The sequence below is a fragment of the Ptychodera flava genome, chromosome 18, assembly GCF_041260155.1.
Source record: "Ptychodera flava strain L36383 chromosome 18, AS_Pfla_20210202, whole genome shotgun sequence".
Taxonomy (NCBI): Eukaryota; Metazoa; Hemichordata; class Enteropneusta; family Ptychoderidae; genus Ptychodera; species Ptychodera flava.
This window is the reverse complement of record NC_091945.1, coordinates 32,325,758-32,351,979: the sequence shown is the minus strand read 5'-3', so window position 1 is coordinate 32,351,979 and position 26,222 is coordinate 32,325,758. Positions and strand designations below refer to the sequence as shown.

The following is a 26,222-nucleotide window of genomic DNA, read 5'->3' as shown; positions in this document are numbered from 1 at the left end:
ACGTAGTCTTGATCAACACTGCCCCTTTAAGACAAACCTTCGATAATCCCCCTGCCGCACTGCGCTGTCCTTTGAGGGCCTAGCTTAGCTAGGATCAGGGTCAGGATACGTGAGCGTGATTTGCTCGTACAAAACTACTACAATCAGTCTAGGGAGCCTGTAAATAACATGAATTTGCTGAGGAGTTCTGGCTAAATATGGCGGATGTAGGTTGACATCTCACCATGCATCATTTTTTATACCCTCAATATTTCACGAGATCATTTCAACTGAAACTCATCTTAATGTAAATATTTCCTCCGGTAGATGTTGTGGCTCACATTTTAGGTAAGAGAATGATTCGTTTTCCTAAAAATTCTGTGCATTTTTGTTCGCCGTTTCTATATTATTATACATTCCTCAGTTTAATGATTTTCGGACGGACCGTGAAGAAAGTAAACAACTTTTCAGACTCCAACGCAACGTGACTTTGAGGTGAACCTTACCATGCCTCTAGCACATGACTTTGTAAAAAGTGGCAGGTACTCCATTCTTGATAAACATCTTGGCTGATGTTCGTCTTTCAGTAACTTTCCATTATTCTTACACTCACCCATCGCAAGCACCATGGCACTTCAGGGTTTTTTGCAGCGCAGTACAGTCTCTCTCGCGCTTAGGCTCTACCACCGTGTATGTTACCAGTAATATCGTACTCTTACCTCAGGACTTTGAATGACACACATTGAAAAATTGAAAATTAAAACACAACAAGGCACATAACAAAATGCACATAAAAAACAATTTAACATACAGTAAAAAACAAAGTCGGCAGCTGTGGAACAGTGAAAAGACCGGAAATAATTAAATTGGACGACAATTATGACAGCGACAAGCTGAAACCCATGTACAAGTATCAGTACAATTGAAAATATTTACAAATTTCTGCTGATAAAATGAAGTTACTCTTGATTTAAAAAGAGAGACGCTCCCCGACATTCTAATATCTGAGTGTAAATGATTCCATAGTGGTACAATTCTATTAAAGTAAAACGTGTAAATGATTCTGTGTGGCAAGACTGTGGTTTAAGTTTTAAATAGTCATCAATTGATCTCGTATTGGGATAACTCGAATTGGCTGAGTAAAAGTGAACAAAGTCATTTAAATTTACATCATAATATCCATGAATACACTTAATGAAAAATATCAAATCTGACATTTCTCTTCTGTATGTGAGAGGCATAATATTAAGTTCTGTAAGCCTTTCTTTGTAATCAGAATCGGGATAATGAAGTATAAACTGTGTGGCCCTTCTTTGCACCCCTTCCAAAGCCTTAATGTTTTGTTTGGTAGTACCCGCCCACAAACTACAACAATATTCCAAGCCACTCCTAACCAAGACAGTGTACAAGGTCTTACTTACATTTTGTGGAGCATCGAAACCTAAAATCCGCTTTATCAAACCAAGTTTAATATTGGACTTCTTTATAAGTCTTTGTATATGATTGTTCCAAACCAAAGTGGAAGAAATATCCACTCCTAGGTCTGTAATTGAATTAACCCGACCAAGGATCGTGCTTGACATGTTGTAATTATAGATAAGTGGATGTTTACTGCGAGAAATTGTAATAATTTGACATTTAATTGGATGAAAACGGAGATACCATGCTTCACTCCACCTTAGCAAAGAATTGATATCATTCTGAAGACACTCACAGTCATCAATATTATTGATAATTTTGTAACACTTTGAGTCGTCAGCAAATAAAGCAACAGTTGAGTGTTGGACAACGCTGGGCATGTCATTGATGTACAAGAGAAATAGCAGCGGTCCTAATATGGAACCTTGTGGAACCCCCGAAATTACCGGGAGCCACTCAGAGTGTAGTCCTTCGACAACAACTCTTTGCTTTCTCCTAGTCAGGTAAGCCTCTAACCAAGTTAATAACTGAGAATGGATGCCAAAGGATTTTAGTTTATGAATTAACAAATTATGGGGAACACTGTCGAAAGCTTTGGAAAAATCCAAATACACCATATCAACCTGACCAGCTTTGTCCAAAATGGAACCAACGTCATGGAAAATTTGCAAAAGTTGAGTCAACGACGAACGCCCTTTAACAAAGCCGTGTTGCAATTGATGGATGCGGTCTATTATATTCTGAAAGATAACATTAAATATAGACCTCTCTAATACTTTACTACAAACACATAACAGAGAAACCGGCCTGTAGTTTTCAACTTGTTGTTTATCCGATTTCTTGTGTATCGGAACTATATTTGCCGTCAGCCAATCATCGGGCAATATACCTGTTGAAAGTGATAAGTTAAAGATATGACACAATGGTTCAACTAGTTGCCTGGCACATTGTTTAAGAAAATGTGGGGAAATACCATCCGGGCCAATTGCTTTAGAAGTGTCGAGATCAATGAGAATATTCAAAATTTCCTCCTGAGTGACCGAAATATTACCTAAAGAGCCATGCTTGAAGGTGGAGATGTCAGGCAAAATGACATTGGAATTGGGCTTTGTGAAAACAGAATAAAAGTAATTATTGAAAAGAGTAGCCTTATCTTTAGCGGTAGTAACTGAACCCTTCTGACCGAAAAGCACCTTGGGTAATGATTTAGAACGTGTCTTTTGCCTAATAATGGACCAAAAACGCTTCGGATTTTCTATGATAGTATTACCAAGTCCATCAATATACAGGCGAAATTTCAAGGTAAGCATGTTTTTAAGTTTATTACGGAGTTTGCGAAATTTTGCCCAGTGACTCGAAGAGTTTGATTTCTTAGCTTGTCTCCAGGCAGATGTCTTTTTGTTTTGCATATGCCTAACATCAGCATCAATCCAAGCAGGTGCAGACATATCCTTGATCTTTACTTTCGGAATATGTGCATCCATAACTTTAGAAATATGTTTCTTTAACAATGACCAGGCTGAATTGACATCATTTGAAGATAAAATATCATCAAAATTTGTATTCGACAAAGTAGATCTAATAAGATCGAAATTCGCCTTTTTGTAATTGTACATAAAACAGGGTTTGCGTTTGACATAATCAAACTTGGTAAGTACATGGAATTCCAAAAGTCTGTGATCAGTGTGAAAAAAATCAGGAGAGACGGTTACCGCATCTCCGAATTTGTCGGGCATCGAAGTGAAAATGAGATCAAGAATATTCAAGCAATTTTCGCGTGATGGAATATTATTCATTTGCACCAAGAAAAATTTTTGAATAACATTGCAGAAAGCTTGTTCATGTTTCGAAACACCGTGCAGTACTGGTTCCTGACAACCTTTGATGTTAGGGAAATTGAAGTCACCAATAACTTGAAAATGATTATAAAAATTGACAACTTTCTGCAGTGTATCATTGAGCTCGGAAACAAAAATCTCCGCATTACTCTGAGGGGAACGGTAACACAAAACAATTGCCATTTTATGGCTTTTAGCTGGCGAAATTTCGATTACCATAATTTCACTGTCAGGTTCAAGGTCTGTTCTACGCAATGACGTAATACATGATTTTACCAAACACATAATGCCTCCCCCCTTTTCCTTGTGAACATGCTTTCTATCCTTACGGAATAAATTATAACCGGACCCCTGTAATTCTGAATCCTTAACTGATTCATTTAACCATGTTTCTGTGACACAGATACAATCGTGCCGATCACCGATTAGTATGGCATCGAGGTCTTTGAGTTTATGTAATCTGTCTTTCCTACGGACAGTTTTGACACTCCTGGCATTGAGGTAAAGAAAAGTCAGTTTATTGACATTACTAACATGACTTGCAGATGATTGGTAGTCACCGTCATCGGAGATGGAACTGTTGTCCGTGTCACGGCTATCTGTAGAGACGTTGAAGTATGAATCACTGAACTGTGGAAGTTGACATGATTGGCAGAACCATTGTTGAGATGAAACTGACAAATCGTCGTATTCACACCAGGGCATATCAATGCATTTAGTGTGATACCAGATGTCGCAACCATCACATTGTATGCCACGCTGGTTACACTTGACAGGTTTCCCGCACACTCCACACGGACATTTTATTGGGCCCGGGTTAAGTTGTACATCTCCACTCATGACGATTGACAGCAATAAAAGATACGAAGTTATGCGGCCGCAAGCAATAGTATTTTTCTGACAATTGGCAGGCTCGCTAAGATCGAAAACGTGCATGTGGTTCAGGTATAGGTATTTGATGTCAATGGATTTGCATAGTGCGACCATCGAGACATCAACAGGTGCTAGTAGCTCTTCCGCCCTGCGGTTATCAGTACGAGAAAATAGACTATGTTGGCCAACCACGATATTCAGGATAGAAAACGCCAACAATGTAAGCGTTGCTCCGAGTATAGCCATTTTGACGTTAGTTGAATGAAAAATTAGTTTGACGTAGCAAAACGTGAAACAGTAGAGAAATAACGTCGGCAGGAATGCGAAGTCACAAGAAAGTTAATGGAACCTTTTAGGCAATTTGCTGGATGGTGAATAGATTAAAACTGTAATTATTTTGAAGTAATGTTCTGGACCAGAATGACCACTTTTTGTTGTTGAAACTAACTTGCCTCCGTAGCCGCCTTGAGTCGGACTGCTGCTTGGCACTGTATTTGTAGAGTAGAAACAGTTTTCGCACAGGTAAAATTCAATGCACTCGGTGCACTGAAATATGGTTGAATCCGTCAAAATGTTTTTCAGGCAATTGTCACAGAATAGTTCCTCAGTAGACATTATCTACGAGAGTATATGAGAGTACCTTGTATGTATAGCAGACCATTCGCTGAAGACTAATTTTCAACCAAGTTCGCTCAAGGTCCGTTTGAATGCGTGGCAGTGTGAATACAATGGCAGACACAGAAACACGTGTTGATCCGCGTTAACTTCTCCGTTGCGAGTAGGTGAAGATAAAATGTTCTCAGAAGTCGTTCAGGAGATGCTAAATCATCCACAGATAAATAGGACGGTTGCTTGAAGCAGTTAGTAGCTCCTAGTAGGGAAAACACGGCGAAAATCGGCCAAAAAAGGACGTTAGACGAAACTAAACGAGGAGCAGCAGTAGAACACGTCTGACCACCACAGCTGCCAGACCATGCCAGTGATGAAGTTTAATAAATAAATAAATAAATAAATAAATAAAACTTTGACCCTAGTCATTTTGACCTCAACGTTTGACGACCAGTGTCAATTTCAGATATGGGATAATCCATAGACAATGGAGCGGAAGATTTTTTTCGCTACACTGTCAATGGATTCTCCGAAGATTCAACAACAATTTTGTCTCATTATATTTTACGACTCAACTTTTTGTTATCATTGATCCATTTGTGTAGATATTTGCCACAGTTATTCTTCTCTACAGGTCATTTCTGTTCAAGTATGGACACCAATACGTCAGTACACTGGTATTTATGGTGGTCAGATGAAAATTTTATTAGTACAATCAGATATTTCTTTAGTTCGAAATAAGTTACCATTTACCAAGCGGCAATCATGTTTATTATTTATTTATTTATTAGCCGTGTTCACAATAATGACATTGGCTCAGAAAGAAAGAGAGAAGGGGAAGAAAATGTATAACACTGAAAAGTGTATAACACTGAAAAGTTTTCAGATTCACTTCATTCAAATTAGCTCAGAAGTGATTAAACTTTCTGTCTGAAAATCTGTAACAATTCATTCATGTATTTTGCAACAACATGAACAATGCAACTGTCAGTACATGACAAAAAGTACTTAAAAAGAGAATCATTGTCAAAGCATTTTAGCTGGTTCTGAATGTTAAAAATTATTTCTAAGTAAATGTTTATGTTGTAGGAGGTCAACTGAGGCTAAACTAGTCAAAAGGTCACATGATGACGATACTAGTATAAGTGGCCAATGCATCTCACAGGCACTGTATATTTGACATGAACTCATTTCATTTACAGGTTTCTTCAGAGCAACATTGGAAAAAGACCTTGGACCACTGCATGGAACACAGGAGAGGTCCATGTCATTCTTTGTAAGTCAAACATCATGGAAGTTTGTGTTACCATGCAAAGTTTGGGTCAAATCCCAATGTTTATGAGTTATATAATTGTATGTCTAATCATTACAGACTGTCATTAATGCATTGATGGTGGTCATATTATTGTAATGGTATTACTTTTGAATGTCTTGAAATTCCCATTTTATCCTTCCTTTTCATTCTCCTCATCACTCAAGGCGCTGCTGAGCATTGTTCAACTTTGGACATTAGCCACTATATGAATTTGTTAGATAGATAGATAGATAGATAGATAGATAGATAGATAAAATTAACTATCTTAATTATGTAAAGCACAAACTAACCAACATAAAATTATGTGATCTTGAGGAGAGTTTGGTATTAACAAATAAACAGTGAAGAAGCATAGGTGTAGATGTATAATTAACATTTTGTTTTTTTCATGTGTTTGCAGCCGTGTTCTTGTATAGCAAAATCAAAAGTAGGGATTGGAGCATGTGATGATCCTGTCCACCAAAGTTCCTCTACTGCATTGGTAAGTCTCTGTATTCGTGAGTGTAGGTTTTTGTAGCCAGTCTTGCACTGATCCATCGGCTAGCTTGCTATGATTTGATGTGTGCATTGATAAACAAGGTGAAATTACAAGCAAAATTTTAAGTCATCTTGTATGTTGTTTTCTATTGAAAAACTTTTTTTAAACATGCCAATCAATTGACAAAAACATTTAATTGGCGTATTCATTTAGACTGGTGGTATTGTATGCATTTTCAGTAATTTTAACCTACAGACTCACTTTTATTTAATGATTATAATTGCCACATTATGTTTTTGCAATTTTCATAACTATACTTTTCCAAGGTAAGAAAGAGAAATAACTGTTGCTTAATCTTCTTGATATGTCAGTCACACTAGAACTATAAATCTCAGAAGAATTTAAACTGCACATTTTAAAGAAATTAGAGCATGTTGTTTGTACAGATCATATGCATTGCATAATACATGTGTGTATGTTCATTCCACAGGCTAGTGATATTTCCTTTGAATGTGTATCTATGGTAACCATGATTGAGTATTTACCTGTACCACATCACTACCAGCTGTTAGCTGTCATAGGTAAGGGTCCAATGCATACAGGTAGTAATCACAGGCCAATGTAGTTCAGATATGCTGAGGCTGCATTCACAAAAACGGTTAGGGGGGGCTGGAGGAATTCAGGGGGGATTCGAAAATTTTGGGGGTAGTAGAGGGGGGACTTGAAAATTTTGCTCTACCTGTAAGGGGGGACTTGAACATTTTTGGTTCCCTTTTGTGTTTTACATTTTCCAATTCCAAGTTTTTGTAGGTAATTCAATGAAAAATGAATACCATTTTATGTCATCAAAATGTTGTAATGTTAGTAATAATTTAACAAAATCTAGAACCATTTTGTCACATTTCATGACTTTTATCTCGAAAAAATCTAAACGTGTGATTTGTCGTAAAAAACAAACTTGAGATTGTAACTACAGTTTCTTGCTATCTCCCTACAGCATGCTCAAACACACAATATTTAGTTTGTCAACAAAGCCTGTATATATAAATATAATATGTATTAGGTGATAATTTAATTAGAGTCCAGACTGACAGTCAGTTCTCAGTGATACAAATGCATGGTACACATACACAGGCTGTGATAGCAAGCTGAATACTAGACAATTCAACATGCTGTAGGGAGTAGAACAAGAACACAGTTGTAAAACTAAACAAAAATATTGCCAAAATTATCAAAGTTAATACAGCTACTGCCTATGGGTAGTGTCACTATCGTTAATGCTCTGCTACTGCAGTGTCACTGTCACTGCATACCTGAACAGTGACAGAGATAGCTCTGACTCTGATGTACATGGTAGTTGAAGAAGAGTTTGGGTCAAATGACGCTCATGACAGTGAAACATACTTGTACACAAGATCAGGCCAGAGAGCAACACATGCAAGAACACATAGAAATTTTTGAATTCTTGCATATGAGAATAATCAAATATTAAAGAAAAAAGATGGGGTCACCATGCTTGATTTTCTAAATTTTCACATTCTTGTTATAAAATGATACAGAAGTAAAACTTTGAACAGTAAAGACTAAAAGAAAAAATATGTCACCAAATGGAATTATTTATTTTTTAACCAAATTTGAATTATTACACCCAAAATTTCAGAGATTAAAACGTTATTTGATGGAATATTTTAACCTTCCAGTAATGTCAATTTTGAGTTACTAAGCATCTAATTCATATATGTCTTTTAGATTTTGGTAGGTCACTGTGCAATATGGCAATTAGCCAGAATTCACAATTTGCCTACTCTCTCATGATTGTCATTTTGTGTGCTCTTCAGCAGGAGCAATTGACCTGGCTGGAATTGGATTAACTCAAGTTGGCTTTTAGACCAATAAATCTAAAAAATTCACTGATACATTTAAAGAACTTGCCTTGGGAATATGACTATACAAAGTGCTAATACAGGTAGTGTTGAACACCTGTGAGCAGAACGGCGCAATACATGTGTATTTTTTCTGCGCTCACATCCTTTTACAAACATGTGGGCTGTGATAGTTGGGGGGGGGGGGTGTGGGCTTGAAAAATTTTGACCACATAGAGCCAGAGGGGGAGCAATTGAAAATTTTTCAGGGTACTTAGGGGGGATCTGAAAAAAATTAAGATTTCAATCGAGATTCCTCCAGGTCCCCCCCCCCCCCCCCCCCCCCCATCGTTATTTGTGAACGCAGCCTAAGTAATGTGTCACCGGTGTGCTTACTAAGATTATTTGGTATGTTGACGTTTGATGCTTGGACATTTATTTTGGCTGTTACTTGTAACAGAGAAATTGACTCAAAGATATCAGAAATCTGGGATGTTAGAGAGTATACTGTACCACATGTCACTAAAATTTAATTGCAGAAACATATAATTGTGACAAATATTGTGTGGCCCATACTATAATATTTTACCAAACCATTGCCATCAACTTATATCTGCTGTTTTACAGCTTAAACAAGTACAGCCAACCTGCCTAGTGATTTCTTATGATTTAGTAAGTCATCTGTGTGACTCCTAGCACACTCCTCAGTTCTTTTATTGTTGTCTTTGTTTCAGGCAAAGGTAGTGAAGATGTAGCAGCAACTATTTATTTGGCAAAACACCTCCCTTCCAATGCTCATCTTGCTATTAGAACATGCAATCTAGATTGTCTCACTGATGAACTGGCAATACTGCAGGTATATCTCACATTTGAACTTTTCCATAATCAAGATAAATCTAGTCTCACATTTTTTTAACCTTCATACATGCCTGTAATACTGGCTATGCCTACAAAAAGTGTTGCGTACAGGATAGTAGCCATACAACAGAGTTTTCTGGTTACAAATTCCAATGCATGTTGTATGTTAGAGGGACACTGTGTATCAAGTACAAATTCTTGTACCATTCTCTAGAATATGCTGATGTACTCAGTGTTCAGCTTTCAAACACAGCTGTTGTCTATAGCTATACCCAGCATTGTTGTGATTGACAAGTTAATTTGGCTCCAAAGTTAAATTCACATTTCATCGATAACAATGCCTATTGTCCGTGTATAGAGTCTGATGACAAGCCAGATACTAAGTATGTTACTATGCTCTAGGATGTTTATAAGAAGCTGTACAGAATACACAGAACAAAACTGAATACATGGACAAATAGTTTATGATTGTGGCCTTGTAATCTTTATATTTGTTAGCAACACTACAATTTCACTAAGATTTGTTAATAAATAGACTGGCCGTTCAAAGTTTTAGGATTTGATCAAAAAAACTTTTGTGTTGTGCAGGATAGACCAACAAATTTCCTCTTTTACAATAACATGACATAGACAATAGTAATTCTGGATGTACTCTTAATAAATTAGTCCAATTATCTCTTTTGATCTTTTCTGTCAAATTGCTTTTCTTTATTCTCTGTATGGAAGGAGGTTTTGAGAAGTAACATTGCACTTTTGTTTTAAGTGTGAATGAAACTGATGTAGTGTTGTTGTTGCTTCTCTGTCTCAACAGCACGAGTTTCAACTTCTAAGAGTACTGAAACATGACAATATTTCTGCGTTCCACTGTGCATTTGTACACTACAATGAATTGTGGGTAGTCATGCCACTCATGGCATATGGTAAGTTTGTGTTAAGGTAGTATGTGCCTGCGTTCCACAGTGCATTTGTACACTACAATGAATTGTGGGTAGTCATGCCACTCATGGCATATGGTAAGTTGGTGTTACGGTAGTACTTGTATGTGCCTTGAAATTGAAAGACTTAAACTTTTGTTCAAACTATCCTCAATGAAACTTTAAACCATTCTCTTTCAAAATAAAATAAAAAGTCAGGGATCACCAGGAAATTTTGGTTCAAGAGAAACAATTTAACTAACACTTGCCCCCATTTGAAATTCAAAATGGCTGGCATCCCTGTGTTAAAAGTATGGGAAAAAATAATTTTTACGATTTACACAAAATTAAAACGAAAACTTCATTTACTTCAAGAGCTTTAAAATGATCCAACACAAGTGGTAGGCCAGAAAAGTATTGAAAAAGTTTGAGTGAATATGTTTCACAAGACACATTCTACCTTAATTCTTAATTACATGAAAAAGTATCAAACATTCCGTAGAGAATGATATGTCATCAGACTCTGATGTTAAGACTAGTCAGTGGCAGAGATCTTGACTTCACTTTGTACATGTCTATCTCTTTTTTGGAATATAATACCAGTGCTGAAAGTTTATGAAAAATCAGTGCAGCACATAATGTGCAAATATCTATCCTATTAAGTAGAATCATCAGATTCAATATTATTAGAATTGAACAGGTACAATTTTCTGACACCAATTTGAGTACAAGGATGTGAAAATTTATGAACATCAAAATCAGTTTGTTTTTAAAATCTGTAGTATCAGAGGTAAACGAAAGAACACTTTTCCAGCTCAGCTTGCAAGAAATTAATGGTGATTAGTAAAAGGTATAACAATTTGTGAAGCGGTTGCCGTAACAAATATATAAAGCATAATTTTGCCCATTACATGTTAAAGTGTGTTAGTGTATTAGCCATATCAAAACATATTACTTGGTACTAATTATCAATTATGTTTGATATTCCAGGTTCTGCAAAGGACATTATATCTTTAGAAGACCACTTTGGTTATGGACTCAGTGAATTAGCAATTGCTTTTATACTTCGAGATGTAGTTACGGCATTGGATTACATTCACAGGATGGGATACGTACACAGGTAAACAACGTCTTTGGAGCTTCCATGGGCAGTCTTTGCTCTGTCTGTGTGACTACATTTGTATAAATCAACCATGGCCATGCATGTTTTGCTATGAAGTGTTATTCAATGGTTTTCATTTTCAGGAGTGTTAGAGCCGGTCACATTCTCCTATCAGGAGACGGCAGAAGTTACTTATCAGGACTTCGAAGTGCCATATCAATGGTGGAAGATGGCAAGAAATTGAAGGCTGTACATGATTTTCCTAGGAATGCTATCAAGGCCCTTCCATGGCTAGCACCTGAAGTTCTTGAACAAGTAAGTAAAGTCACACAAATGGCACTAGGTTCGAACATTTGTTTGGAAAGTTCGTTTGACAGACTTGCAATGTACAACCTTCCAACCAAACAGCTGGTAATGAAAGTCAGTTCAGTAAAACTTCCTAAAGCAATTGACTGACCAACATTAAACAAAAAAAAGCAGAGTAGAGCGTGGTTTCATAATTTGTTCAATTGTGTAGTAGTACAGTTATATTAGAAAATCTCTCGACAATTAGGTAGATGAATCTTCAAAATAGGGGAAGGGCCTTGTAAGTTATCCACAGGGAGCCAGCACTTTTTTGTCTTGTGATTTTTCTCATGCTCACTAATGAATAAGTTATCTTTGTCAGCCACTGTAAAAAAAGAAATAGTATTACATTCTCTGCAAAATTCACTTTTTCTCATCCAACACAACTCAAAGCAGAATTGCAACAGAACTAAAAAACAAATCTTTAACTCCCTGCATCTTGTTGAATATTGCAAAGATGTTGAACAGAATGGAATTATTCCACACTAATTGTTATGACTTTCTCTTCATATTCAGAATGTCCTAGGCTATGATAGTAGTTCAGATATCTACAGTGTTGGTATTACAGCGTGTGAATTGGCCAATGGCTGTGTACCTTTCTCAGATATGACTCCAACAAAGGTGAGTGTGCTCAGTATGGTGCATCCTGATTGGCTGACTTGAATTGTGCAAACCTCATGGTGAGAAGAGAAATTAATTTTTACAGCTTTGGTTTTTGAAAAGTTATTTTATAAAGCTTTTTCTGTGAACCGAGAAGTAGAAATGTTGTCACAAGAGTGTGAGTGCATAGCATGCCAGTCAATATATGTGTACTCAGAGGCCAAGTTGCAGTCATCAGGCTGCGGTCACTTCACCAAATATGTAATTCTTTGTGAATATGATAGTCCAGAATGTGAGGATTGAATGTTACATACTTGTAACATGTCATTCTTATCATCAATAATTGCCAGCAGACATTCATTTCATAGTAGGAAGAAACCATTATTGGATAGGTGTTGATGAAACATCTGACACAGTGTGGTACAAAGACAACTGCACCACCATGTCCCTTTTGATGCATATGACTTTCATGAGTTGTTGAACAGTTGGTCATGCTAGGGTTGTACCAAAGTACAGTGTATACTTGTCTGATCAAACAAAATATTTCCATGCAGTGCTTTCCATGATTTATACATCATTTTGAACTTTCACTCCTTAAAAAGTTACAAATGCATACAAAATTGCAAAAAATTGCAAAATTTGATTCCATGGAAGTTTTGAAAGCATATTCACTTTCAGAGCTGAGTTATCTTGATCAGGTTCAATTTGTACTTTAATTCCACAACAGATGTTGTTGGAGAAATTCAATGGCACAACTCCCAGACTGTTAGACAGTACCACAGCATGCTTGGTTGAAGAACCAGTTTTCAAAACTGAATCTGACGCCACAGACAGTGGTCTCGGCAGCAGTGTTGCAGCGTCCAGTGTGTATAAGAACAATGATCCTAACAGCCCATTCAACAGAACATTCTCCCAGACTTTCCATGACTTTGTTGAAGTGTGTTTGAAAAGTGATCCAAATCAGAGGTGGGTACAGTACTCTTCAAGTTGTATAATTCAAATTTGTTTCCATTATACTGGGTAGAGTACTGTTCAAGTTGTACAATTCAAATTTGTTTCCATTATACATTGTACTGTGATTTCCATACCTTTCAAAGATGTTGTTCTTTCAATTTTATTGTGGCTGTTTGTTTTGATATATTGATATTCAATATTTACAATATAGCCAAACAGCTATTTGAGAGTGCCAGAGCCATACCATCTTGCATTCCTGTATAAATTGAATGTTATCAGATGACAGAGAGAGCAGCAATCGAAGAGAAGGCAGTAACACAATTTGTCATAGAACATGACAGGGTCATGCTTAACAAATATGAGGGCGCTGTCTTTGTAATGTCAGTTTTGAGCAATTGTCCCTTGTCATGCTTATTTCTAATCATGCCAGACATCTCTTCCCCATCTGCCGAGGAAGTAAAAAGCGGTATTGAGTCAAATCTGTACATAGTTTCACATACTTTGCATGGTATGTTATAGCCAGTTTGGTTTGTAAAAATCATGTTTACAGTATCTGGTTATTCAGGGACTTTCAAATATTCAAATTTTTATTAAAATGCAACATTTTGGACCTTTAATGCCTCACCAATTTTAACCACCTTGACCTGATGGTGATATATGAACTTTTGCAGAATAAGGGTTAATGTACTCATATTTATGTATCAAACCATTCACAGGCAGTGTGTCTGATGACTCATTCCAATCAATGTTTTTTTTATCAACAGACCATGTGCTGCCACTTTGCTGAGTCATCCATTTTTCAAACAGATCAAAAAACGTCCAAATGAAAACCTTGTACAGTTATTGCATCCAGTCGCTCCACTCACTGATGCATCCAATTTACCAAGGGTCAAAGGTGAGACACTTCATTCCCTATTTAAGTTCTCTGTAGAGACAAATTGGAGAAAGCCTTTCCTTTCCAGATTTGTCATTCCAACTTTACGAGAAGAGATAGATCATCTCAAAACTTAACCATAGTGCTATGAAACTTCGTGTAGACTATTGATTAATTTCATCAAAGAGAGATAAGTGGGGATATAATTGACATGGGTTGGTGAAATGAGTGAAACTGATAGGGATTAAGCATTTTGAATGGTTTATATCCTGAACTAAGTAAACAGTGAAAAATAGTCAGAGTAGCTATACAAATAAACAAATCTATACACTGATTAATGTGTAAGTATATAAGCAATAAACCAGCACTGGGGATAGGTATATAGTTTTGACCAATTCACAACACATACAAATGATCTAGTGAGTACATTGAATTAAGTAGTTAAATCCTAGGTAAAATATTTTGATATAGAAAGTTTCAAAGTTTTAATGATGTTGGGATAAAGTTTGCTTTTGAATACACATAGGCAGTTACATGGTTCAGTTATTGCAGAGCTTACCATTGCTGTAGACACATGCCAACAAAAATCCCAAGACTCACGCAAGGTCACAGAGCCTTTTGTTCACAGATAAGCTATCAATAATCTGTTGAATGTAGTATCATAGTATTATTCATTCTTTACAGAATTCTATACTTAATCAGCTACCATTGCAGTACTTTTGTACATTATGTTTTCTGATTCAAAAACATTTGTGTGTGTTTTTGTTTTTTGACTTTAGACAAGTCGTTGGAGGATGCTGATGAAATGGCAAAGCTGAGTCTGAAAGATCCTTGGGAATTCTAAAATATTACAGCAAGGCCTTACCAGCAATTTAGACGCAGTGGCCACAGCATTGTAAAACTCACATGTACAAAACTACTGGTATGTTACTGAAGAAAACTCCATTCATCCTTGATGGAAGTGTGTGACGTTTAAAACTACCACACATGGAATTCTCATGCATGCATAGGCATTTCAGGGATTAGAGGTACACAGCTAACAATAGTACCGTATTCATCCGATTATAAGACCAAGCATGAGTATAAGAACCTCACCCCGTTTTAGGAGATTTTCAAAAATGATATACATCCATGTATAAAATCCCTCCCTAGTTTATTTCAAAAAGCCAAAAAAATCACACAACTCAAAAATTGACAACAGTATGATTTCAATGATTACATATGCAAAGTTGTTGCTGACTGACCAATTAAAGATTCAGAGGAGCCTTAACTTACATGAATTTCAGTGCCATGTCAGTATTTTTCTCGACACTTACCCTAGATCTCAGAAAGTTTGGTTATTTTTACTTGCTGCAAATGCATGTATACGCCATGTTAACTGATCCCAGTCAGGTTTTGTACATTCTGACAAAAATGTATGAAAGTCTAGAGGTATCGTATGCTGAATTGATGTGAATAAATTAGAAGTGTTGGCGGAAAACTGGGGTTGCTCCATTATAAAACACCCTCATAATTACACCCATTTTATGTTGCTGATCCTAGGTCTTATAATCGGACAAATACGGTAAGATATTGTTGTGTACAAGCAGTAAGAATGTAAGATGGCAACAGTAAAATTCAATATATTCCTAATGATCAATATAGTTTCCCCTTTCCGGTTACAAAGTCTATTGTGTGTAATGTGAATAATAAGTTTTATTTAATGCACACAGCATCTTTTTCAAAACCAATACAATATATACATTATTCTGAAAATGAGATTTCTTGTAGTGCCAACAAACCCATTGTCAAAAAGTAGCTATAGAGAATACCATACAATACAATGCAATGATGACTTGTCAGTTTCTATTGTGTCAACCATAACTCATTTGCAATGCAAAATACTTCAGCAATTATTTGTACCAAAATAGAACAATGATGCAAATGTTACAGATCCCTGTAAACTCTAAGCTGATTAATTTCGTATCAGAAGTCCAGCTTCACTGTGGGAACAAGGCACCATTGCATATAGAGCTGGTATGAAATTCTTGATAGTGCAGTGATGTGACACCGATGCCATAATTAGTGACTCTATCCCTCTTTTGCAGGGTTAAGTGCCATGCCCTGCGTTCTAATGTTTTGTTATTTTCTACATTTCTGAACATCACAAGCGGCCTGCCTCGTGCATGTGCAAAGTTCTCCAAATTTATGTGTTCATGCAAAGCTGTATTCAGAAACTGATCATGTTCAAGTTTATATCAGGGTATACTTCAACATTGACCACAAGCAAGCAGCCTCTTTCATGACTGTACCGTTTTGTGATTGGACCTTGAAACCCTCCTACCAATGCCAGTAAACTTTTTGTACTTTCCTTTCTTTAATAGCAATCTGGATATAGAGTAGTAATATTTTTCTCACGACACAGCACTTACTGGTCATATATTTTGCCTTCAAACAACAGAGATATTAACCTTCAATATGTTTTTCTGATTTCAGTAATTCTTTATTTTGCCAACACAATCCCTTGGATGTACATTCACGTCTGATAGACACCACAAGCTATACAATTTTCAAGCACATTCAGATAGAATTAAGTCCCACTACTCTACCCAGGTTGTGTTCAGCCTTGTATCAGAGTTTTTGTCATGGTTGGCACCACAGTAAACGTTATTATGATTACACAGTCATTTTACCAAGGCATTCCCAGCTTGGTAGAGCAATGTATCGCAGCAAGGGCACAACAGAAATGGTACTGGATTTGCCAACCCATTCACTTGTCTTCCCAGAACCCAGCATAACTACCAACATAGTGGACATGTATGCTGTAACCTCTATGAATTTGTCCATTGCCATACTCTGTGCTGGAAACTTCTCCTTTTCCTTCAGCTCTCTGATAACACATTACGGGAAAGCTCCATTAACTTAGGAATACCAGACTTCCCTATAGGATCAATTTCACAGACCTGCCTTTCCTACAATGGCACTACAATAGCACCAGCTGGATTAGATAAACATAACAATGGAACATTCACACCTTGGGGATTAAAAGTCTTCTGTTTGTCACCCGAGTTGGTCAGGCAAGAACTCGGGTTTGAGGTACCATGCAAGTTAATGCAGCCTTCCCCTAATGAGCATGTCACCCACAGCTTTTAAACTGAGGTTACTGTTCTCATAATAAGATAAGCATCATTCTAACAGAATATCAGGTACATTATTTCCAATGATAGCCATGATGGATTATTTATCTCCCTGTTGTTATTTATCATCATCATTATTTCAAGTTGCGATGAATATTCATGAGATAATTCAGAGAAATAGGGTGTTGTACTTCAGTTTATCAAAAAGCCAGTAACAGCCAAAGTTTTCAGTTATTTTTTACGAGATATGTTGACAGTGTATGCAATCTTCCATCTTTAGCAATATGGTATTGGTATGAATATGGTTGTTATTCTAAAAAAATCATTTTCTGATACATTTTTGTCTCATTCATATGTTAATAATTTTATATTTTAATTATGAACATCAGGCATTTTTGAAGACAGAAAGGATCTTTTCATTCCTTCAAATGTGACCTGTTCGTCATCAGTTAGACCTATATTTTGAATTGTAAACCAGATTTTGAAGAGCCCTTGAACAGTCATGCAACAGAGTGTTTCCCCGTGATGACAGTCAAACATTCTCTTGCTTGAAATACATGAAGTGAACTAAAACTCTACTGTTTTTTAAATGAAACATACTTTTTTGTAAGAGTCCCAATTTTCATATCTGATAAATATCTTTGACCATATTGTAGACAGTTCTATTTACGTGCACCACACACTCAAAGTATGACACCACACCAGAATTAACAATCTCAAGTATGGTAACATTATTCAACTTTTATCATGGATTATTAGCATGACAGATATTGAAAAGTCCATTTCAAGAAATGAAAGGAACTTTTCCAGAACCGTGACTGTAAAGTTTCAGTTTGCATCTCCACTCAGAAGTGAACCTCATGAAGTCTTATGCAGTAGAATAACATAATAACTTAGTGTCTTTTGAGTGCTGTTGATATTCAGTCTAATTTTCAATACATAAATACAGTTCTATCAGCTGAATCTCTTCCATTCTGAGAATACCTTCATCGATATGTTGCTTTATGTTCAGAGTTATACAAATCAATGCAATAATATTTGCACAGGGTATGATGCCATACCAACTGACACCTGCCATAGATCATATGAATAGTAGGTGGAAGAATGTCATGTGACTGGGCCTCGGCCAATCGTATGATTCCTTTTTTTCAGGTGTGTACATGACATTGCATGTAATGAGATAATGCAAGTAGGAATCAAGAGCTCAATAATGCTTTGGTGTTTTTGCATGATAATGCCTACAAGCTTTGTTTCAATGTTTAACATGACTATCAGTGCATACAGACTAAATTTCATGCCCTCTTTTAAAAATCCTTTCCACACAACTTTATAAAAAATATGGCGCACACTCAGACTTGAGACTTTGTGGATTAGGTTTAATTCTAAAAGTCTGTCCTGTGTTTTTGTTGCCATCAGAAACAATCTAAAAATGAAAAGGATTCATTGAATATGATAAACATCAACTCAAAATTCCACTGTGTAATATCACAAGAGTTTGTTTGTGGTGAGACCATGAAAATCTTGTCATTTTTGTGTGAGTAATTCATTCAGCTATGTCATTATTACACCATAGATATCGCTGATTACAAATTGAGTGTTGACTAGTGTATATCTTTCAGATCTTCACAAGGGGACAGGACTGAACCACTCATTCATGGGTGTGTTTTTTCTAGCCTCATTAGTCGCATTTAGATATCATATTTCCATTCTAAGTGCAGTTTTCTGGCAACACAGACTTCACACAGAATTTTTTCCATGAAATGAAAACCACGGAATAGATTTATGTTTGTGATATATTGTGTAGAAAGTCTGTTACAATGCTAGTATGTGCACACCACTTTATCAGAAGTCCAGTTGATCAGTGTGTTGTCAGTGAGGTCTTTGTCTTATATATTATGGTACATGTAGTCCCAGAAGTGTTTATAGAGTAAAAGTTGAACAATTTTCTGTGCATTAACTGTACCAGCTTTTCATAACCAGTATTCATCTATAGAAATTTTAATCCTTTTCAGGTTTTATATTCGTACTTCTTTGTTTGCATTCTCAAACAAAATGAATGGCTGTCTTTTTTCCTTCAGGTATTAATGTTTCCTTTCCCTTGCTGTATGTATATCTTTTCTTTATAGTATTGAATTTAGTGTAAAAAAATATTTTTTGAAATTTTCCTGCTATGAACTGTACATGTTTATCAAGATATACTGCATTAAAATGTACTTTATTTGAATAACGCCATTGTTTCCTGACTTACAATTCTGTACATTATGTGATATCAGCTTCGCCAGTCCTAAATAAATTCAAACCCAGCCTGTGTATGGTTTTAGTAATGTGCAAATATGACTGACAGTATTCCATCAAAATCTTGTTTCAAAAAGCTGCAAGTCAAAGGATTACATTTTCCCACAATTTGGGACATAATATGAGCACCAACTTTTGAACATTTATTTGTGAAACAAATAGCCAGTGCTTGTACTCATTAACTTTATATATGATTTATGTGACCTGTTTACATGAAACTGGTTAAATATATCTTATAAGTATTACCATCTAAGGATACGAGCCATGGGTGAATTAATACACTTGGAAGGAGGCCTTTGTCAGCCACTGAGAAAACAATGATTGTACCATACTAAAAAACATAAATTTATTACAGGAAAAACCAAACGACTTATCAGAATTAAGACAACTGGTATGAATATATTGAAAGAAAGGACCAATCACGTCACAGCAATAGAGAATGCGTGGAATTGAATGTTGGTACCAGCTGGAGAAAGTGTATCCAGCTTCACAGTGAGGCTACCCACAATTCCCCTTGATTTGAGCACTCAGACATTGATGGCTAAAGGCTTCTTCAATTTTATCAGTTTCTTAACAATTTGAAACTTAGAATTTAATTTCAGGATTATTTGTCACAATTATGTTCTAAAATTATTGATTATGTTTAAAATTCAAGAGTAAATTAAATAAGTCAATTATTTGAAGGTGCTAAAAATTGTACACTTGTCAAGGTAAAGTTATCAGCAACTAAGATGGTCTCATCATAGCACCTGTCAGACATGCAAATTTCCTTTGTCATGAACACTAAAAAAAATCAATACCCTTTCTTTTGCCAACACAGATGCAACTTATTCCCTTAGTTTCCTTGAAAATATTGTGTATGGCTGTCAAAAATCTATGTTGACAAAATTACAAAATTGCTATCTCCTCCGTGGAAAAGGGGTTTATCTTCTCATTATTCACAGTGAGAAATCAGAAAATTATGATTATCAAAACTATGTTGTCAGAATTTTGAAATATCGACCGAGCTGTTCTGTGTATAGAAGAAATTTGCTTCAGTTCAGTGAGTGACTCCGTGTGTACGGATCATGGAGAATTGTGGGTCGCCTCACGTATTGTGAGCTTGTTCATGACCGAATGTTTCAAGTTTAGTGCAGAAAGCATCATCACCATAATCGGAATTGTGACCGTAACATTGGACGTCCGCTCATGACAGGGGCTGTATAGAATTTTTGCACACCGGGTAAGTAATTTGTTTTTATCGACTGTACGAAGATGTTCTACAAAACGATCGTCTAAATGGGGTTTTTATATTTCCCACGTTTTAGCAAGTTAGATCGTCTGCAATGAATACAAATATCAGACAAATGAATGGTTCAGGTATAGGTAAATTGCATAGGATCCAAAGTATCATCATAGGGAACCCAGATATCTGGTTGTTGTTGTTGATTGCATTGTTGTTTAAGTGTTGTTGTTGTTGTTGTTGATGACCAATAAAATTTGACGAACATAACTGTTGTGTTGTTGTTAATGTTTCAAATGTAACGTAGATGTCATAAGAAACGCTACAAGAACACTACAATTACTTGGCCCGACATCTGGTTGTTGTTGTTTGTTTGTTGTTTATGTTTATTATGTTGTTGTTGTTGTTGTTGTGACCAATAAAATTCGACGAACATAACTGTTGTGTTGTTGTTAATGTTTCAAACGTAACGTAGATGTCATAAGAAACGCTACAAGAACACTACCATTACTAGGCCCGACATCTGGTTGTTGTTGTTTGTATTGTTGTTTATGTTTATTATTATTGTTGTTGTTGTTGTTGTTGTTGACCAATAAAATTCGACGAACAAAACTGTTTTGTTGTTGTTAATGTTTCAAACGTAACGTAGATGTCAGAGAAAAAGCTACAAGGACATTAGGGACTGGTCAATTTCTTCAGCCTGGGGGGGGGGGCCCGGTGGATTCATGGGGGGTCACCCTGTTTTTGACTTTGGTGATAGGGGGGTCACCATGTTTTTGAAATGTCCAATAGGGGGGGTCAGTGTGTTTTTGAATTTTGAAACTGGCTCATCATTGCCTAAAATGCTAGTGTCAACCACAAATTTCATCATTCAGTAGTATTTTTCGGCGCGCCCTTCGGGCGCGTAACTTTAATAATCAGTCATATTTTTCAGCACGCCCAACTTTAACATATCAAGCATACATACATCAGAGATATCTGTATGTTCAATATTTTTCAGCGTGCTCTTCAAGCTCATTACTTTAATATATCAGACATTTTCAGCATGCCCTTCAGGTGCATGACTTTAATATACAAGGCATATATATCAGAGATATCAGGATGTATCATATTTTTCGGCGCGCCCTTCGGGCGCCATACTTTAATAAATCAGAGATATCTTGATGTTTGCTAAGTGAAAGTGTACCATTATGAAATCTGCATTTCATATGAAAAGGATGACAAATTCCTGATACTTTTCTGTTCTCTCTATGAGAATTCAGTATGAGAAAGCAACATGCACAAATATTTCACAATATACATTTGATACAGTGACTTATTTTAGAGATAGAAAAATGACAAGATATCTTTCCTTCTCATTGATGCAATTATTTTCCTTTGTGTCACAGGTTTTCTGTAGAAAGATGCTTTTTTATGAACAAAATAACAGTTTAAAAAGGCAGTTTTTGTGATTATTAGCTGTGCTTTTATGGTTATGTTACAAGAGAAGGTCCTCTCAGACACTGTATATATATATATAATTTATGTCCACCTTTGTTTTACCTATGTCGGCGCCGGGGGGTCACCCTGTTTTTGAAATTTGGAATAGGGGGGTCACCTGTTTTCAAAATTGGAACAGGGGGGGTCAGCCACTTTTTGACGTCGGCAAAAAATAATCCACCGCCCCCCCCCCAGGCCGAAGAAACTGACCAGTCCCTTACCGTTACTTGGCCCGATACAACTCTCTGCTAACGTACACTCTCTTATAAAGTATAAGTGTATGAAGAGAGTGTACGTTAGCAGAGTTGTATCGGGCCAAGTAATGGTAGTGTCCCTGTAGCGTTTCTTATGACATCTACGTTACGTTTGAAACATTAACAACAACACAACAGTTATGTTCGTCGAATTTTATTGGTCAACAACAACAATAACACATAAACAACAATACAAACAACAACAACAACCAGATTTCTGGGTTCCCTATGGTATCATATGCCTATGTCCACATCGCTTCATCCTGGCCACTCATCCATCATAAAAGATCAACTACGATATATTTGGTGGTAAACGTGGAGATGGGCTTGTTACTAACGTCATCAGTTTTTGGCCGTTATGTCTACTGTGTCTATGATACATGCGCATAAAGCTTACAGAGTCATGTGATAATGTTTGTATACATGCATGGAGATATTTAATATAGCTTACAACCAACGAAGTGTCTCTGACGTAACAAACAATCATTCAAACCAATCTACCTTTATCTTTTATATATTATTACATGACTCGTATATCGAACTTTGTGCGCCCCGTACGTGTGATTCGATCTTTATGTAACTTGTTGATGACGTCTCGGGCCGCATAGTCATTTTTAATACTGAAAGTGAACCGGAACTATTTTCAATTGGACAACTTCGGGATTAAAATGATCAAACTACATGTTTTTCACAGAATTATGTATAAAGATTCGATGATCTGCGTAATAAATATATCAATGGGCAGTTTCATGATGAAAATATTTCTCTTTTTCAACGGATTTTCGTCTAACATGGAGATAAAGCATACGATTGTCACTTGCATGTAAACTAAATAATTTGGAGTGAAAACTATGTGAGGAAGGTATGTAATATCAACAGAATATAGCCAAAAATAAACAAGGTACTATGTACCCTCGAGGAATGAGACCATTTGCCTTTACTAACGTCTGGTAAATGGTCACTTACCCTTGGGCATATAGTTCCTTGTTTTGGCTATAACTGTTTATAGAGTCGAACCAAAGTTTGGAGCTCTGACAACATTTCTTATTTACCAAAACCGCAACATTTCCCGGATGTTTTTATTTTTATGGTTATTTTAGCGGTCCTTATCACTAGCATTTTTTCTACATAATCAGTATTTGTGATTATTAAAATGCATATATCATGTATTTTTCTGCCAACGACATAAGAAATTTTTATTTACATTATGTATTTGAATGAACTTGACTTCAACAGGAAACATTTCCTTACTTGCGATTCTACATACTCGAGATGTATAGATCACAGGGACAACTTACACAATCTTTGAACTCAGCCTTCATAATTGATCTTTTTAGTCTTACTCACAAAAAAATGTGACGTGTTGCTAAAGGTGCAGGCAGAACCACCTTATATCACGTTTTCAATCATTTTGGCGACGTAGGGTATAACAATAGCACGTTTCTGCTCTCCGAAGCGGAAAGCCGCTGATTCCCGCGTGACCATCGCCTAACACCACCTGGTTGTATTACAAAAATGTTGCCGCTGTAACATTAATCCCGTGCACGCCCTAACAAGATGTAGAACAAGACGCTGGCATGCACAATTAAGGTTAAAAGCCCTGAAAAGTCAAACGGTTCTGAGAGTTGTTTCCCAGAAAAGTGTCTTTTGGGATCACGGTCCTGTCATTGATGCGATAAAAGAAAACAGAGATCCTGAAGGTGATTCCCGGGTGACCTCATTTCATTGATTGTCAGATGTCAGTCTTCTTTCCCGACTTCAGTTGATCCTTATCAATGTACTTATCACACAAATCGATAAGGCTAAGATGCGCATGCTCCTGAACTTTTCATCATGTAGGCCCTACTCAGTCACATTGGAAATGCAAGATATTATGGTTATGCCAGAATATTATTTACAGATCGCAGTTCTACCTTTAATAATATTAGAACGGCTAACCTCCACATTACGTCTGTCTTGGTCTCGATCGCTCCACTTACAACTGTGACTGGGGATTTTGATTTCATGTTTATCTGACCTAAGGTGGTCAAAAACAGGTCACTTTTTTCAGACTCAGTCATTTTAAGTAGCTGATCCCAGGGCGCGTGTCTTTCCCCAATTTTAGTGAGCGTCGACCATGAAAGTTGACTCACAAGAAACGTAATTCCTTAGTTTAGGGGAGGGGGATGACTCCCCCTACAATGCTGTAACACTATTTTAAAAATCACATGGTGAAACCATCAAAAATATCATAACTATAGCACATGAAATCGCTTCAAGTCATGACCCCTAGGAATGACCTGTCTGTTACAAACGCGTCTTCCTTTTACACTTCTTGATACCGGAAAAATCATGATCGACACTTTCCGAACCATCTTCCCCCGGTTCGCACGTGTTTTGTCCTGCCATGAAGAAAATCACACCCGCGTATGCGTTGAACACTGGTTGGAATTCAACTTTAAGGGAGGGAGGTGACACAATAACTCAATAACTAAGGAATTACGTTTCAAGTGCGTCAGTGTTTCATCCGATGACAATACTCACAGATGATGTTACTGCAAAGAGTTTCAATAAAAAGTGAAACTGCGTACTGAGAACAGATAGATAGGCTACTTAATAATGCACGATAACTTTGATTTCCAAACAAAATAAATGTTAATAGACTTCAAAAAGAATGGAACCAAGCACATTCCATTAGGTATTAACGACAAAGATGTTGAAATAGTTAATCAGTCTTTCAAACTTTTCAGCACATTTCTCCCCCATGATTTGACATGAGAACAGAATCTTTTCCACATTGCAAAGTAAGCACAAAACGTGTGGATCAACAAAGCTGTCCTTATTAAATTCTACATTTTCAGTAACGGTTTGATACGGCAGTACTACCCACAGAAATCACTTTAAATTTACCGTATCAGTAGAGACTGCATCTTGGTCACTTGCACTGAACTTAATATAGCTCTTTCGACTCACCTTTTTAATCTCATGTCATGAGAAAGTCAAAATCTATGATGTCAACCGTCTGGCACAGAAACTATTCTAGTCGCAACCGTCTGCATCGTTGCCGACACAGAACTTTCAGATCAAACACGGTCCGTGGATCAAACAAAGTAATCGTCATTGACCAATCGTCGATTCATACTGTCAACTGCATGTCACCCACATTGAATGACAAATAAGGTATGACTATTATCATGCCATTTCATGCTAGCCGCACCAGCGCGCCTCTCTCTCTCTCTCTCTCTCTCTCTCTCTCTCTCTCTCTCTCTCTCTCTCTCTCTCTCTCTCTCTCTCTCTCTCTCTGCAGTGCTGTATCAGCGCGGGGAAGGAGTTTACTTTTACGTTTCTTAAAGAAATGCACAAAAAAAGTAAAATCGCAGATGAACAAAATTTGATAGTCTAGACACAATGGTGTACTTTATTCTATATTATCATTAAAAATTCATGTGTGGGACCCACTCTAAAGCTTTGATTGCAAGCTTATCGAGTAGTATTGCAAGTTCCCTATATTTGACTGGCATACACTTTGAGTATAGAAAAGATCACTTGATTGCCCTTGTAATCAAAACGTTTGGCTGATAGTCTAGATTGCAAATGTAAGTCTCATCGGACGCACTCTAGAAACATTTTTCAGAGCTTTGAGAGCGTTTCGTAGGGCCAGCTGTAACTTTCTATGATTTTCCTGCATTTTTGTTTCGTACGTCAACTACAGTTTCCTTTTCTACTCCATAGAATGTTCACCTACATAGTTTTGAAGTTGTCAACTCGGCCAGCCAGTACATTTATAGACCACAGTGTTATCGTTTACAAGTGTCAAGACTAGAATTTTCTATTCAAATGGGATCAATAACAACATT

The 26,222-nt window shown here is 36.6% G+C and overlaps 1 protein-coding gene across 1 annotated transcript; it reads left to right on the top strand.

Annotated features, from left to right (window-relative positions):
* The first annotated feature begins 171 nt into the window (after positions 1-171).
* Positions 172-19,363, top strand: LOC139117407 (STE20-related kinase adapter protein alpha-like). Its single transcript, XM_070680496.1, has 12 exons — positions 172-327; positions 5,921-5,994; positions 6,434-6,514; positions 7,002-7,092; positions 9,108-9,229; positions 10,043-10,151; positions 11,136-11,265; positions 11,391-11,562; positions 12,109-12,213; positions 12,920-13,158; positions 13,911-14,041; positions 14,800-19,363. Exons 2-12 carry the CDS (start codon positions 5,983-5,985, stop codon positions 14,862-14,864), a joined length of 1,257 nt encoding a protein of 418 aa, XP_070536597.1. The 5' UTR covers positions 172-327; positions 5,921-5,982; the 3' UTR covers positions 14,865-19,363.
* The last annotated feature ends 6,859 nt before the right edge of the window (positions 19,364-26,222 follow it).